The sequence below is a fragment of the Chiloscyllium plagiosum genome, unplaced genomic scaffold (assembly GCF_037043375.1).
Source record: "Chiloscyllium plagiosum isolate Xiang-an unplaced genomic scaffold, Cpla_swu_hap1 HiC_scaffold_30, whole genome shotgun sequence".
Classification (NCBI taxonomy): Eukaryota; Metazoa; Chordata; class Chondrichthyes; order Orectolobiformes; family Hemiscylliidae; genus Chiloscyllium; species Chiloscyllium plagiosum.
The window spans coordinates 13,301,579-13,317,852 of record NW_028270168.1 but is presented as its reverse complement, the minus strand read 5'-3'; the positions used below and the strand labels follow the sequence as shown (position 1 = coordinate 13,317,852).

Genomic DNA, 16,274 nt, shown 5'->3' with positions numbered 1-16,274 from the left:
AGCTCATTCCATACACGTACCACCCTCTGCATGAAACAGTTGCCCCTCAGGTCTCTTTTATATCTTTCCCCTCTCCCCCTAAACCTATGCCCTCTAGTTCTGGACTCCCCCACCCCAGGGATAAATGTCTATTTATCCTATCCATGCCCCTCATGATTTTATAAATCTCTATAAGGTCATCCTTCAACCTCCAATGCTCCAGAGAAAACAGTCCCAGCTTATTCAACCTCTCCCTATAGCTCAAATCCTCCAAACCTGGCAACATCCTTGTCAATCTTTTCTGAACCCTTTCAAGTTTCACAACATCCTTCCAATAAGAAAGAGACCAGAATTGAATGCAGTATACCAAAAGTGGCCTAACCAATGTCCTGTACAGCTGCAACATGACCTCCCAACCCCTGTACTCAATATGCTGACCAATAAAGGAAAGCATACCAAACGCCTTCTTCACTATTTTATCTCCCTGCGACTCCACTTTCAAGGAGCTATGAACCTGCATTCCAAGGTCTCTTTGTTCACTAACACTCCCTCGGACCTTACCATTAAGTGTATAAGTCCTGCCCTGATTTGCTTTCTCAAAATGCAGCACCTCGCATTTATCGAAATTAAACTCCATCTGCCACTTCTCAGCCCATTGGCCCATCTGGTCAAGATCCTGTTGTAAGCTGAGGGTACTCTTCTTCACTGTCCACTACACCTCCAATTTTGGTGTCATCTGCAAACTTACTAACTATACCTCTTATGCTCACATCCAAATATATATAAATGATGAAAAGCAATGGATCCAGCACCGATCCTTGGGGCATTCCACTGGTCACAGGCCTCCAGTCTGAAAAACAACCCTCCACCATCACCCTCTGTTTTCTACTTTTGGGTCAGTTCCATATCGAAATGGTTAGTTCTCCCTGTATTCCGTGAGGTCTAACCTTGCTAACCAGTCTCCCATGGGGAACTTTGTTGAACGCCTTACTGAAGTCAGTGTGGATCACATCTACCACTCTGCCCTCATCAATCCTCTTGTTTAATTCTTCAAAACATTCAATCAAGTTCGTGAGACATGATTTCCCATGCACAAAGCCATGCTGACTATCCCTAATCAGTCCTTGCCTTTCCAAATACATGTACATCCTGTCCCTCAGGATTCCCTCCAATAATTTCCCCATCACTGATGTCAGGCTCACTGGTCTATAGTTCCCTGGCTTGATCTTACCACCCTTCTTAAACAGTGGCACCACATTAGCCAACATCCAGTCTTCAGGCACCTTACTTCCCTAGTTTCCCACAGAGTTCTAGGGCACACCTAATCAGGTCCTGGGGATTTATCCACTTTTATGCGTTTCAAGACATCCAGCACTTCCTCCTCTGTAATATGGACATTTTTCAAGATGTCACCATCTAATTCCCTACATTCTATATCATCCAAAATACTCGTTTAATATATCCGCCATCTTCTGCAGCTCCACATAAAGGCTGCCTTGGTGATCTTTGAGGGGCAAAAGTGAGGAATGCAGATGTTGGAAATCAGAGTCTAGATTAGAGTGATCCTTGAAAAGCACAGCAGGTCAGGCAGCATCCGAGGAGCAGGAAAATCAAGGTTTCTGGCAAAAGCCCTGCCAATTAGAGACTCATTTATGCATAATGTTTTCTGCTGGCCAATCTTCTATTCATACTAACATATCACATCCTGCATTAGGAGTTCCCACTCTTCACAATAACCTTGTGTGCAGCACCTTGCAAATACCTTCTGTAATTCTAAGTACCGACAATCTACAGGCTCACATTTGTCCTCAGCACATTAGTCTGTCAAACAACCTCATTAAATTGGATAAATATGATTTTGCTTTCAAAACTATGCTGACTTTTCCCAACTATCTTGAGATTTTCTAAATGTCTGATTTTAATCTATTTAATGATTGATTTTAACATATTTCCCATAAAGATAGCAAGTTAAATGGCCCATTTTCCCGTTTTCTGCCTCTCTCTCTTCATGAAGTGGGACTAGATTGAGTTGGGATATCTGGTCGGCATGGACAGGTTGGACCCAAGGGTTTGTTTTCATGCTGTACATCTCTATGACTCTAAGTGTTTTATTTGTTACTTCCCAGTCTGATGGAACCTTTCCAGAATCTAATGAATTTTGATGACCTCAGAATATCACACATTAAACCAACTTAGCTTAAGTGTAATGTAATCCCTCAGTTTCCTGCTGAAAATGAGAAGCCCCAGTGGTAGCAACTAAAATGATTCAAAACAGTAAAGATACAAGAATTCATCATAGCTTCAGCTTACCTCATTGTAGGGAGAGAAAATGAACTGGAAGATGATCATCAATCCAATAAGAGTAGGCTGGGTGTCATAGAAACCAAAAGCAGAAAAAAGCTCCTTTCTATCCATGAGAACAGCAAACAAGAAAAAGCAGAAGAAAGAGTTCACCTGAAATACAAGCACAGGTAAGCTAGACCAATAAAGGCTACAACATGCTAATACAGCAATACCTACCATTGCAGATCATAAAAGAGCAAACATCTACATATTAGTCCACTCCAGACAGTCCTGTGGATGGTTACCTAACTCATGTTTTATTACATGCATTACACTTTTGTAAATCTTAATACAAAATGGAACTTGACGCCCATGATTCCTACGATTGCATTTGCACACAAACAATTACAAGCCCTCATTCAATTAAAGCACTAGAGTAAAAGTCAGAGCTAATTAAATACAACAGGGTTAGGGTTGGTATGTATACAAATATAAACCAATGGATTGTATTAAAAATACTGGAAATTTGGAATGTAGTATTTTAAAAGCAAGAACATTTTTATTTGCATCAAACTGATTTCAGAAATGTTATCATTTCCACAGTCCAGAAGCACTTCAGCTCCCTTCAAGACATCTTATCTAAACCACATTAGCACAGTGAGGAAGTACAATGCATGCACTGACATTGGCAAGTCCCAGATTTGATCAATGTAGGCAAAATCTAAAGCAACAGAAAATCCTAGAAATATTCAGCAAATTAAGCAATGACAAAACGTCAGTGAGAGCCTGAGCTTTCTCTTTCCACAGGTGCTGCCTAACCTGCTGAGTGTTTTGAACCCAGAGGTTTTTCACTTGCAATGAATTTGTGAATAGAAGCCATTAAAACTAATCAAGCACAGTTGGGAGCAGAAAGGGATTAAGGCAGATGGTGTAATGAGTAAATAATATCTTCCAGGGGAGAATTATATTTATTTTTCCCTTCAATATGCTGATATCTCTTCCACATTCACTTGCAGCCAGTATAAATCAAGTGATTCTGTGCAATTTTGAATTCTTCCAAGTGGATATACCCCATAAACACCATAGGTAGCAGCAATTTTGTGAAAAATTACTTTGGTTTTCCCTCCACATCAACAGGTCTGACAATTTAACAATGGATAATGGATCGAACAATGAAAACAAATTTGCCTCACAAATGTAATCAGAGCAAAAGAACTGCAGATAAAAACAAGGAGAGACTCAACAGGTCACTCATGAACCTCTGTAGTCAAAAGTTCCAATCAGATCAGCATCTTTGTAATGTTCACAACATGAACTGTAATACTCATGCCAAAGATAATGAAAGTTAATTGTGTGTCTTGGATCAAACTGGGAACTCTTTAAAATAAAAATCTCTGTGGAGAGAGATAAAGGTAACATTTTGAGCCCAATGTGGCTCTTCTTTGGATCATTGAACTGAGTTTAGATTAGATTAGACTCCCTACAGTAGGGAAAAAAGCCCTTCAGCCCAACAAGTCCACACCAATCCTCCGAAGAGTAACCCATCCAGACCATTTCCTACCCTATATTTACTGCTGACTAATGCACCTACACTATGGGCAATTTAGCATTGCCAATTCACCTAACCTGCACATCTTTGGATTGTGGGAGGAAACCGGAGCACCCGGAGGAAAGCTACGCAGACACAGGGAGAATGTGCAAACTCCACACAGACAGTCGCCTGAGGCAGGAATCGAACCCAGGTCCCTGGCACTGGGAGGCAGCAGTGCTATAACCACTTCAGCCGGCAAAGTTGGACAGCCCAGTACAGCTCGCAGTTAGATGGAAACCCAGACTCTGAGAAGTGGACTGGCTTGAAAAGCTCTCAACTATGAAATACCCATTCTACCAAGACTCCCATCTTAAGAATGCCTACATGGGAAACAACAATAAAACAATTTTATTGCAGCAAATCACTGTCTCCAGAAAGGGGAGACAATATCTCTTTACAGGTAACAATGAATTGTAATCTGTGTTTCAGACAACCTGACAGACAGACACACAAATATAAAAATGGACCACACATTACCTGACTAATAATGATGTTTTTCACAGTATGGCCCAATTTCCAATGCCCAAGCTCATGACCAAGTACTGCTAGAACCTCTTGGTTATTGCAGCCCTGCTTCTTATTCTGGAAAGAAAGCATACCTTACATGAAACTTAATTATTTTAAAAGTAATGTCCCAGTCTACTGTGGTGAGAAGTTCACAGATCAGTCATGTGTTTGAGCCAACATCTCAGACGTCATAGCCTGTTTTGATAGTGACCGACAGTTGGGTATGGCCATTTGGATACAGAACAGGCTCGAAGCTAGAAGACAGAGGGTGGTGGTGGAGGATTGTTTTTCAGACTGGAGGCCTGTGACCAGTGGAGTACCACAAGGATCGGTGCTGGGTCCACTGCCTTTCATCATTTATATAAATGATTTGGATATGAACATAAGAGGTATAATTAGTAAGTTGGCAGATGACACCAAAATTGGAGGTGTAGTGGACAGCGAAGAACATTACCTCAGATTACAATGGGATCTTGACCAGATGGGCCAATGGGCTGAGAAGTGGCAGATGGAGTTTAATTTAGATAAATGCAAGGGGCTGCATTTTGGGAAAGCAAATCTTAGCAGGATGTATATACTTAATGGTAAGGTCCTAGGGAGTGTTGCTGAACAAAATGATTTTGGAGTGCAGGTTCATAGTTCCTTGAAAGTGGAGTCGCAGGTAGATAGGTTAGTGAAGATGTTCAGTATGCTTTCCTTTATTGGTCAGAGCATTGAGTGTAGGGATTGGGAGGTCATGTTGCGACTGTACAGGACATTGGTTAGGCCACTGTTGGAATACTGCGTGCAATTCTGGTCTCCTTCCGATTGGAAAGATGTTGCGAAACTCGAAAGAGTTCAGAAAAGATTTACAAGGATGTTGCCTACTCGGGCTGTTTTCTCTGGAGTGTCAGAGGGGTGACCTCAGAGATTTATAAAATCATGCGGGGTATGGATAGGATAAATGGGGTGGGGGAATCCAGAACTAGAGGGCAGATGTTTAGGGGTGAGAGGGGAAAGATATAAAAGGGATCTAAGGGGCAATGTTTTCAAGCTGAGGGTGGTGTTTGTATGGAACGAGCTGCCAGAGGAAGTGGTGGAGGCTGGTATTAATTGCATAATTTAAAAGGTCTCTGGATGGATATATGAATAGGAAGGGCTTAGTGGGATATGGGACAAGTGCTGGCAATTGGGATGAGATCAGGTTGGGATAGCTGATTGGCGTGGACAAGTTGGACCCAAGGGTCTGTTTCCATGCTGTACACCTCTTTGATTCTATGATTCGACTTTCTCCAGTGCCCTGCCAACAGTTTCAGCCTAGGTTTTTGATTACTTATGACTACCTTGAGATGGCGCTTTCACTCTTCTCTCCACTACCTGATCCCCCACATGCCAGGCATCAATATCAAATTAAACTAAAGCAAATCATCGCCCATTGTCTCGAGAATAACCAATAGAAGAAAGTTGAATAGAAGTTGCTGGCTTACCTTTGGTCTTACTTTGGTTTCAATGCTCTCAGTTTCACTCCCATCTCCTGCAGCTGTCTGTATTTCAACGTTCTCATCAGTTGTCCCTTTATTTAATGGGGAATGATCTTCAAGAAGCGTATCAAACAGAACAATACGCTTGTTCTTAAAAAACCCATAAAAATATGCATTGCTGTGCGATGACCTCTTTGATCCTATTTAAAACATTAAAGATTTATAGATTTTATTACAAAGTATTGCAACATACGTTTTATCCACCTCATTTTTCCACAAAACTTTGGAGAGGCTCTGTAGTCAAAATCACCCTAAACTTCCAATCAGATCAGTATCCTTGGAATGTTCACAACATGCACATAGAACTGTACACTGCAGAACTGGCCCTTCGGCCCTCGATGTTGCACTGACCTGTGAACTAATCTAAGCCCATCCCCCTACCCTATCCCGTCATCATCCAAAGGTTGTTTAAATCTCCCTAATGTGGCTGAGTTAACTACATTGTCAGGCAGGACATTCCACACCTTTACCACTCTGAGTAAAGAACCTGCCTATCACCCCTCAATTTGCAGTTATGCCCCATCATACAAGCACTTTGGGAAATAATTGAATTCAGTTCCTCTTCACCTGTGTTTTTGCTTGTTACATTGTTTTTAATTTTAAAGAGTTCCCAGTTTGACCTAAAACTTTCAATTAACTTTCATTACCTTTGGCACGAGCAATATTATGAATGCACCGCAGATACTCAAGTAATAGTTGATCTCGTGTAAAATGTCATCATCCTAGGAAAAAGACTCTCACTGTCAACCCTATCTAATCCTCTGATCATCTTATACATCTCTATTAAATCCCCTCTTAGTGTTCTTCTCTCCAATGAGAACAGACCCAAGTCCCTCAACCTTTCCTCATAAGGTTTTCCCTCCAGACCAGGCAACATTCTGGTAAATCTCCTCCACACCTTTTCCAATGTTTCTACATCCTTCCTGTAATAGGGGCGACCAGAACTGTACACAATATTCCAAGTGAGGCCACACTAGAGTTTTGTACAGTTGCAGCATGACATCACGCCTCCGGAACTCAATCCCTCTTCCAATAAAACCTAACAAACCGTTTGACTTCTTAACAGCACTGAGAGATAGTGAGGTCTACAGATGAGTTGAGTGTGTGTTGCTGGAAAAGCAAGCAGGTCAGGCAGCATCCGAGGAGCAGGAAAATTGACGTTTCAGGCTGCAGCCTTTTATCAGGAACCGAATTTTTCCAGCAACACACGCTCACTTCTTAACAGCACTATCAACCTGGGTGGCAACTTTCAGGGAGCTACGTACACTGACACCAAGATCCCTCTGTACATCCACATTACCAAGAATCTTTCCATTGACCCAGTATTCTGCCTTCCTGTTATTCTTCCCAAAGTGAATCACCTCACGCTTAGCTGCATTGAAGTCCATTTGTCACCTCTCAGCCCAATTCTGCAGTTTATCCAAGTCCCCCTGCAACCTTCTTCCACATTGTCCACCACTCCACCGACTTTAGTGTCATGAAGGACAGTGTACTGTATATTCTCGAGTAATAGTCAAATTTTTTTTGACAATTTTTAAGGTTAAATTTATGGCGTCGACTATTACATGCATACTATTTTTGAGGGGCTGAAATTCGTCCCTGTCAAAATTCATACCGTATCATTAGCAGAAACCCAATTGATCTCTAAACAAATAAAGGAAAGAAAATGAATTATGGTAATTCTGAAAACCCAGAGTGGAACAAAACAGCCAGCAGACTGGAAGCAGAGCAGAACAAACGGCAGACTGGAACACTGGAGTGGGATGTGACAGCCAGCACACTGACTCATAAACATTGATCTGTTATCTGTGAAGAACTAGGGTTGACTTTTACACAAAATATATGGAAAATTCCAGATTATTTGGACAAAAATAGGGGGTCAACGTTTACACGAGATCAACTATTACTTGAGTATATACAGTACATTCACTATATTGCTCGTGCCAAAGGTAATGAAAGTTAATTGAAGGTTTAGGTCAAACTGGGAACTCTTTAAAATTAAAAACAATGTAACAAGCAAAAACACAAGTGAAGAGGAACTGAATTCAGTTATTTCCCAAAGTGCTTGCGCACGTAGCCCAGAAAGGACAATTACAGGGTAAGGCAGTAATGCAGCAATGAGGGCATCCAAGGAAAAGTTAGTGCAATTATATACAAAACATATCCTTTTCGGTACAGAGTATCGCTAACATTAATGTACCCAGGTTGACAAAGATGAAATAAAACAGAAAAAGGATGTTTATGACAATTGACAGAACCCAGATTCAGTCAATGACCTGGAAGATTATGGCAGCTACAAGAGGGAATTGCACAAGTTCCTAGAAAAACCAGAGAGAGATCACGAGAAAATATTGGCAGACAATATTTGATTCAACTCTGTATCATTTAATAAACATATAAAGTGTAAGCTGTTAGCTAGGGAGAAACATGGACCTTTTAAAAAGCAAAGGACAGCCTTTCATCGAGGGAGAGGACATGAAAAACATACAAAATATTGCCCCTGCTTTCATAAAGCAATTGGATAATGTGAAGTTCATACTAAGGACAGAAGAATGCTCTTGTACACGATAATAGACAGAGGAATCCCACTAAAAAATAATAACAATACTGAAAGTTGGTAAGTGAGCTGGTTCAAATGAAGTGAACTCCAAGTTGCTGAAAGGAACAAACGTAGAAATAGCAGATGCATTGGATCATTATTTCTTCATCGTGAATGATTACTAGTGTAAGGAGGACTGGAAGGTTGCTGATGTTCTGCTGCTGTTCAAGAATGAGAATAAATCAGGAAACTACAGGTCAATCAACCAGTGATTGGTGATGGGGAAGTTATTGGAAAGCATTAAGAGGAAACAAACTCTCAATTGGAAAGGTATGAGCTATACAAAGGGAGCTAGCATGGATTGATTTGAAAGCAGGCTGTATCTGTCTAACTTGATCAAATTTGTTGAGAAAGTAAAAGGAGATCGATGAAAGCTGGATAATGTGAATAATTATGGGTTTCAAGACAGAATTTAACGTACTTGTATATCATTCGCTGTTCAACACAGTGGTGATTTATCAGTGCTGCTTACAGACCAGAATTTTCACTGTTCCATGATATACAAACTAAAATTAGACACTCTGTAGGCCACAGGTGCAGAAATGTGAGCCAGTCCTTTACAAAGGATCAATTGGGAAAAGAAGCATACCAAAAGGCCTCCTAAACTGATATCATGAGAGATCAAATAAACTGACCCATACTCCATACCATTAACATACAAACTGAGCTATCATGTCTTTTTGGTCAATTTCAGACTGGGCTACTGGTAAAGTATGGCTACCTAGGGATAATATCAGAGTGACTGCAGGATGAAGGATCGAGGAGAGGAAAATAATATATGTATTACAATTTTAGGGAAAGAACACCACACATTGGGTTTCTAAGTCTTTCAGGAACAGCAGTTCCATTTCGAGCCATTGTAAACATCTCCTACCACACTGCAGGGCTAGCTTCAAGAAACAGAGGCCTACACAAACCGTGGTCAGAGAATTCCACAGATACAAAATCAAAGAAATGTAGGAAATGGCCAGTGTATAAGCCTACTATATGGAATATAATGAACTAGAAAATACACATTTGGATTGGGTTGCAAAGGATAAATCAAGTGATTGCTTAGAATTGCAAAATCAAAAAATCAAAGGAGAATATGGCTTATCTGCTATTTACAAAAAAAAAGTGACTTTGGAGATGGATTTCAAAACTTTTAAGACAGACAAGGGTGAAGTTTTGTTACTTTAGCTGCTGAACAAACAAACAAACAAACAAACATGGAAAATCCTGATGGATCTGTGCTGCCAACATCAACCAACATTGAGGTAAAGATTTTTTTCCAGTACACACCTAGAAGCTAGAAGCTATGGGCAGCTCCTAGAGAAGTTTGCAAGAATGCCATACTATCTCTCTCAGTTAGCAAGACTGGAATGCAGTACACTCTATATTTCTTTTAGCAAAACAGTTTGAAGAAACCTGATAAGATTTCAAATAGTGTGATTCCTAATTGTTTCTCAGCTGAATCTGTGCCCTAGTCTGAAGATTTTGCATTATAGGGGTTTAAAGGGATATGGGCCAAGTGCTGGCAAATGGGACTAGATTAAATTGGGATATCTGGTCAACATGGCTCGGTTGGACCAAAGGGTCTATTTCCGTGCTGTACATCTCTATGACTCTATGACTACACCTGAGCGGATGCAGTATAATTAAAGGAATTGCGAGGTTGTAGTGCCACAGGAGCAGGCCACTTCAAAAAGCCTTTAGCCAGTTTTTTTTCATTTGAGATAAAAATGAACACTCAGCAGATTAAACAGAATAAAGAAGGGAGCAAAAGTTGTATTTATACAGTACTATACACAATCACGAAAATTCTCAAAGTGCTTTACAAACAACGAAGTTGTGAATGTAAGACAGGAAATGTGGCAGCCAAGTTCAGAGCAAACCTCCACAAACAGGGATGTGATAATGACCAAATAATTAGTTTTGTTTCTCTGTTGCGTGTAGGATAAATTTCAGACCTTTACAGCCACTTGACCAGACAGCTGAGCCCTTGGTTGAATGTGTCACCCAAAAAGAAGACATCTACAGTAATGCAGCACTCCCTCAGCATTATAACTAGACTGTCAGCTTCTAATTATGTGCTCAAGTCCTCGAATGGAAGCTAAAACCTGCTACCTTGTGCTTTGGAAGTGAGAATGCTCCCAATGGAGAAAGAAACAGGTTTAACATTTCAGGTTGCTGATGACAACTTTTCTAAACGGCCTGATGAAAAGTTAACCACCTGAAGAACTCTGGTTTTTCATCTCTCCATAAGTGTTGCCTGACTTTCTCAGCACTGTCAGCATTTTACAGTTTCATTTTACGCCTTCAGTATTTTGCTTTTGAAAAGGCTCACCAGGATATAACTGCGCTTTCAGGCAGACAGTAGAAAAGAGCCAAGTACTCCACTTCAGTTAACAAGAAGGATTTCATTAAGCAGCATAGTATTCTCTTTAAACAGACTACTTTCAGTGAAAACGTGAAATAATTGCGTCTTCAAGTTTCATTGATTAAAATGCTACAGAAAAGACGTATTGTCTCATTAAACAAAGTGCCTTACCCTCTACTACATAAACCTTGGTTAAAGGAAAGCTGATACTCTTGGCCATTTCCTCAATACTCTCTCTCAACTCTCCATCAGGAAGTGGAGTGAATTTGTCAAACAGTGGTGCGATATAATCAGCATAGATAGTCACCAACACCTAAAGACAAAATGGATAGGGAAGAAATGTTAGAAGCACATTAACATTTCACAACCTTGTCATCAATCCATCAGCTGCTCAAGTCTGTCCCACCACTCATTAACACCATGCTGATCTGTTAGTTTCAGATCCCACATACCTATTTGATCCCAATAACTTCTAATTCCTTGCTGGACACCAATGTTCTGTCTGGACCACTGATATTGAACACATTTATCAAATATCCTCTCAACTCTCTTCTCTATGGAGAGCTCCTGACTCTCTCAAATCCTAAAATTACCACCTTCAGCAAAGGAAAGAATAGGGAATGGGAAGTCAAATTGGAAATCGGAGCAAAATCAGAATTAAAAATAAAGAGGGTTGCTGTGTACTCACCAGAGAAACAATCAATGTGAAAAGCCAAGCGTAAATGAAGAAATAATCACCACCAATTTTAATAATGTACAAAAGCAGAGAGGTCACGGGAAGCAAAATACACTGAGTCACTGCGAATTTCTTCAAGGCATCCTTAAAAAAGAATCCCAAAGTCTGCAGAAAAGAAAGACACTGCATTTGTTACAACCTGGCAATATCACACTGAGCACTGATTGCCTATTAAAACATACATTTCACTGTCACAACTGGGCAACACAACTGTTTTCCCATTTATTATTTATCAATGTATTAAGTATACAAAGGTTTAAAGGAGAAACTAACCAGCTGCAATAACGTGTTCACTCAATCCTCAAAAGAACAAATTATGAGTGTCCCGGACAAAGTCAATCAGGGCAACCTTAACAGAGCAGCCAAAATTCAGTGGGCACAGATTTAAGGCAATTGATAGAAAACTTAAGAGGAGGGATGAGGAAACAATTCCTCTCAGAAAGAGTGGTAGGGAACATGGAACTCACAGCCTGAAAGGGTGATCCAGACAGGAACTGCCACCCCATTTAAAACATTCTTAGATAAAACATACTTCTACTTGAAATACCATGACCTGCAAGATTACAGATCTGGTGCAGAAGTGGTTTTAGGCTGGGCCATTCTTCAACAAGAAGAGTGGACACAATGGGCTGAATTGCCTCCTTTTGCGCCACAATTATTTTCATAACTTCTGGAAGGATAATCTGGCCAAGTATTACAAATAATTACCCTCAAAAATCCAGTTTAAGACAAAAATGGGAGAGAATGAGATTCATGCAAATCATGGAGGGGAGACACCAGTCTACAACAAGCATGTAAAAAAAGACAGGTTTCAGACTCTACATGAGAGAGTTGCATTTGAGAACATAGTATGTATTGCTGTAAATAAAGGAGTGTTACAGAACACAACGAGGTGATACAAGGAGCAATTAGCCTCAGGGATGGTATGTGCCAATGCCCACAGCCTAAGATTCTCCATGATGTGGAGGAGCCAGTGTTGGACTGGGGTGGACAAAGTTAAAAATCACACAACACCAGGTTATGTTCCAACAGGTTTATTTGGAAGCACTAGCTTTTGGAGTCCCGCTCCTTCTTCAGGTGGTTGTCTAGGTGTAGGTAACGCAATTGGTTTAAAGCATGAGATAAAGCAATTATCTTAACTGAAATTAAGTTAATTTATAACTTGTGAAAAATGATAGCAACTGAACTTAAATCTGCTTTTTGTGATTTCTGTAGAGCCAACAGAAGCCAAAAGTTGATGGTGCTTTTTAAATTTTAAAAAGATCAAGCGAATTTTGTTTCAGACTGTCACCAGTCTTCCTAGATGCCACTCCAGCATATTTACATTACGGTACTTAGCACATACAGGTTAGCTGAAGAGTCAGAATCAATCTGCGATTTTTAGACAGCGAGACTGTAAAGTTTACAAAGCAAGTGTCTGAGTTATCTGGACCAATCTCGAGAACCAGCATGAGACAGAATCAGATTTCCATACACAACAGTAATTTCCATTTTACTCTCTATTTGGCAGGTTTGCTCATAATTCATCCCAGTCAAATGTTTTCTCACAGAAGGGACTGTGGAGCCAGGAAGATAACTGAATGAGGTACGGTAGGCTATTTTTATGCAACCTCTTAGTCCTGTACACATAGGAAGAAAGAGATATTTTATAGGATCTTTATAGTGTGTCAGCAGGCGATTTAGCCCATCAAGTCCACACTGACCCTCCAAAGAGCAGCCCCCACCACTGCCCAACATCCCTGTACCTCTGCATTCCCCGTGGCTAATAGAGTCATAGAGACGTAGAACATGGAAACAGACCGTTCGGTCCAACTCATCCATGCCGACCAGATATCCCAAACCAGTCTCATCCCACCTGCCAGCCCCTGGTCCATATCCCTCCAAACCCTTCCTATTCATATACCCATCCAGATGCCTTTTAAATGTTGCAATTGTACCAGCCTCCACTGCTTCTTCTGGCAGCTCATTCCATATACACACCACCCTCTGTGTGAAAAAGTTGCCCCTTAGGTCTCTTTTATATCTTTCCCCTCTCACCCTAAACCTATGCCCTCTAGTTCTGGACCCCCCCACCCCAGGGAAAAGACTTTGTCTATTTATCCTATCCATGCCCCTAATGATTTTGTAAACCTCTATAAGGTCACCCCTCAGCCACTGACACTCCAGGGAAAACAGTCCCAGCCTGTTCAATCTCTCCCTGTCGCTCAAATCCTCCAACCCTGGCAACATCCTTGTAAATCTTTTTTGCACCCTTTCAAGTCCTACACACTCCTAGCAACTATGGACAATTTAGCATGGCCAATCCACCTAACCTGCACCTCTTTGGACTGAGGAGGGAATCGGAGCACCTGGAGAAAACAGATGCAGACACAGGGGAGAACGTGCAAACTTCACACAGACATGATGTGGAGCTGCTGGTATTGGACTGGGGTGTACAAAGTTAAAAATCACACAACACCAGGTTATAGTCCAACAGATTTATTTGGAAGCACTAGCTTTCGGAACACTGCTCCTTCACACCAAAGCTTGTATTTCCAAATAAACCTTTTGGACTACAACCTGGTGCTGTGTGACTTTTAACTTCACACAGACAGACAGTCAGCAGAGGGTGGAATCGAACCCAGGTCCCTGGCACTCTGAGGCAGCAGTGCTAACTACCAAGCCACCATGCCGCATTTCATTCAGAAATACAGAGTAAATCAGGAAACTTCAATAAAAGTTAGTCAAAACATTTCTAACCTATTTTGAGGAAGAAAATTTTTTATTAAATTCCAGTAAAGGCTGAATGAATAAGTGGCTCCTCCAGCATGATACTAAACCATGGTGACCAGGTCCGATGAAAAGTCACAAACCTCAAACACAAACCATATTTTGCTTCCCATGAATGCTGCCTTACTTGCTAAGTTTTTCCAGAATTCATTGTAAATTTTCAGCAACCACTGGATTTTGCTTTGTCCAGGCAAGCGAGTTCCTGGTTCAATCCCTGGTGTGTTCTGAGTTGGCCATCAGTCAGGGCAGTAATGGAATCAATGCAATCAGCTGCAGTGGCCCTGATCTAGGGAGGGCATTGAAAGGGGTTGGGAGGTTTCGTTTCCAGACAGAACCAGGATCAACATCAGTGTGCCTGATGTAAATAGCCTGACACTCACTGGTTTAGTTTTAAACAAAGGAATAGCTACTTCATTCGGGTACCGGGAGGCTGCAATGAATGAGGATGCATGCACAACAAGATCACAGTCTGTGAGAAAAAGCAATGGAGAGGAAAGTACAAACTCTTCCTCTTTTTTTAAAAAAAAAAGCCCTGATTACAACAGTTACTGGAACACTGCAGATTTAGTTTCACAATTTACAAACTCAATAACATATACTCTATTCATTCTGTGGCATATGAAGCTATCAGCTACTTTTGCCTCAAGCAAGGAATTTCCTAAACAAAAACAAAAATTGCTGGAAAAACTCAGCAGGTCTGGCAGCGTCTGTGGAGGGAAAACTATTAATGTAACAGATCTAGTGACCCTTTGTCAGAACGGATTGCAGCTAAGAAAAGTTTGGTATATATGCCGAAGAGGGGGATATGAGAAGGACACTACAATGTTCTGTCTGCAAAAGTGACCAAGATTCTTGTTGCCTGCCTATTCAACACACCACCAAGTATGCCAGCCAAAATCTCTGTCTCAGGCTTGCTACAGTGCTCCAGCAAAGCTCAGCACAAGCTGGAAGAATATTTCATTTTCCACTTGGGGACCCCACAACCTTCAGGACTCAATACAGTGTTCAATAACTTTCCCCCGTGTCTCTCCATCACCCCACCACCCGACCCACCAGACCAGACTTTGTTATCACGTGGTAAAAACAATGACTGCAGATGCTGGAAACCAGATTCTGGATTAGTGGTGCTGGAAGAGCACAGCAGTTCAGGCAGCATCCAAGGAGCTTCGAAATCAACGTTTCGGGCAAAAGCCCTTCATCAGGAATAAAGGCAGTGAGCCTGGAGCGTGGAGATCTCTCCACGCTCCAGGCTCACTGCCTTTATTCCTGATGAAGGGCTTTTGCCCGAAACGTCGATTTCGAAGCTCCTTGGATGCTGCCTGAACTGCTGTGCTCTTCCAGCACCACTAATCCAGAATTTGTTATCACATGGGTTGCTACCACAACCAACCACTGTCGGTCACGAACAGTCCCATTAGCAGCTTTTGATTTTCCCAGGCTGACCTTTACCCATTCCATTGTCCCTCTGGACTTTATCTCCATCTATTACTTACTCTTCCATCCTCATCTTCAGCAAATATAGCAACCCTTTCTAGCCAGAATTGGTTCTGAAGGGTCACTGGACCAAAACGTTAAGTTTGTTTTCTTTTCACAGATGATGCCAGACTTGCTGAGTTTTTAGCAATTTCTGTTTTTGTTTCTGATTTCCAGCATCTACAGTTCTTTAGTTTTTAAGGAATTCCCTAAATCTCTCTCCTTCTATCTCTCCCTTCTTTAAGATACTCTTTAAACCTACCTCTCTGTCAAGCTTTTGTTGCCCTAGCCCTAATAGTTTACAAGGCATAAACAGTTACATTTGGTTTGACAATACTCCTTTAAAGTTCCATTGGACACTTCACCATGTTAAAGGCACAATATAAATGCAAGTTGCTTGTTTCCCCCCATATAAATACATTATCTTTTTGACTGACTACACCAAACACAGTTAATAT

The 16,274-nt window shown here is 41.1% G+C and overlaps 1 protein-coding gene across 1 annotated transcript in view; it reads right to left on the bottom strand.

Annotated features, from left to right (window-relative positions):
- The window catches only part of zmpste24 (zinc metallopeptidase, STE24 homolog), a 39,649-nt gene that overhangs the window by 9,324 nt on the left and 14,051 nt on the right, over positions 1-16,274 (bottom strand). The window contains exons 5-9 of the mRNA XM_043717383.2: positions 11,527-11,679; positions 11,010-11,151; positions 5,827-6,020; positions 4,331-4,435; positions 2,290-2,433 (exon numbers count right to left, since the gene is read on the bottom strand). Of these exons, the coding sequence (XP_043573318.1) occupies positions 2,290-2,433; positions 4,331-4,435; positions 5,827-6,020; positions 11,010-11,151; positions 11,527-11,679 (738 nt within the window). The remainder of the gene's footprint in view (positions 1-2,289; positions 2,434-4,330; positions 4,436-5,826; positions 6,021-11,009; positions 11,152-11,526; positions 11,680-16,274) is intronic.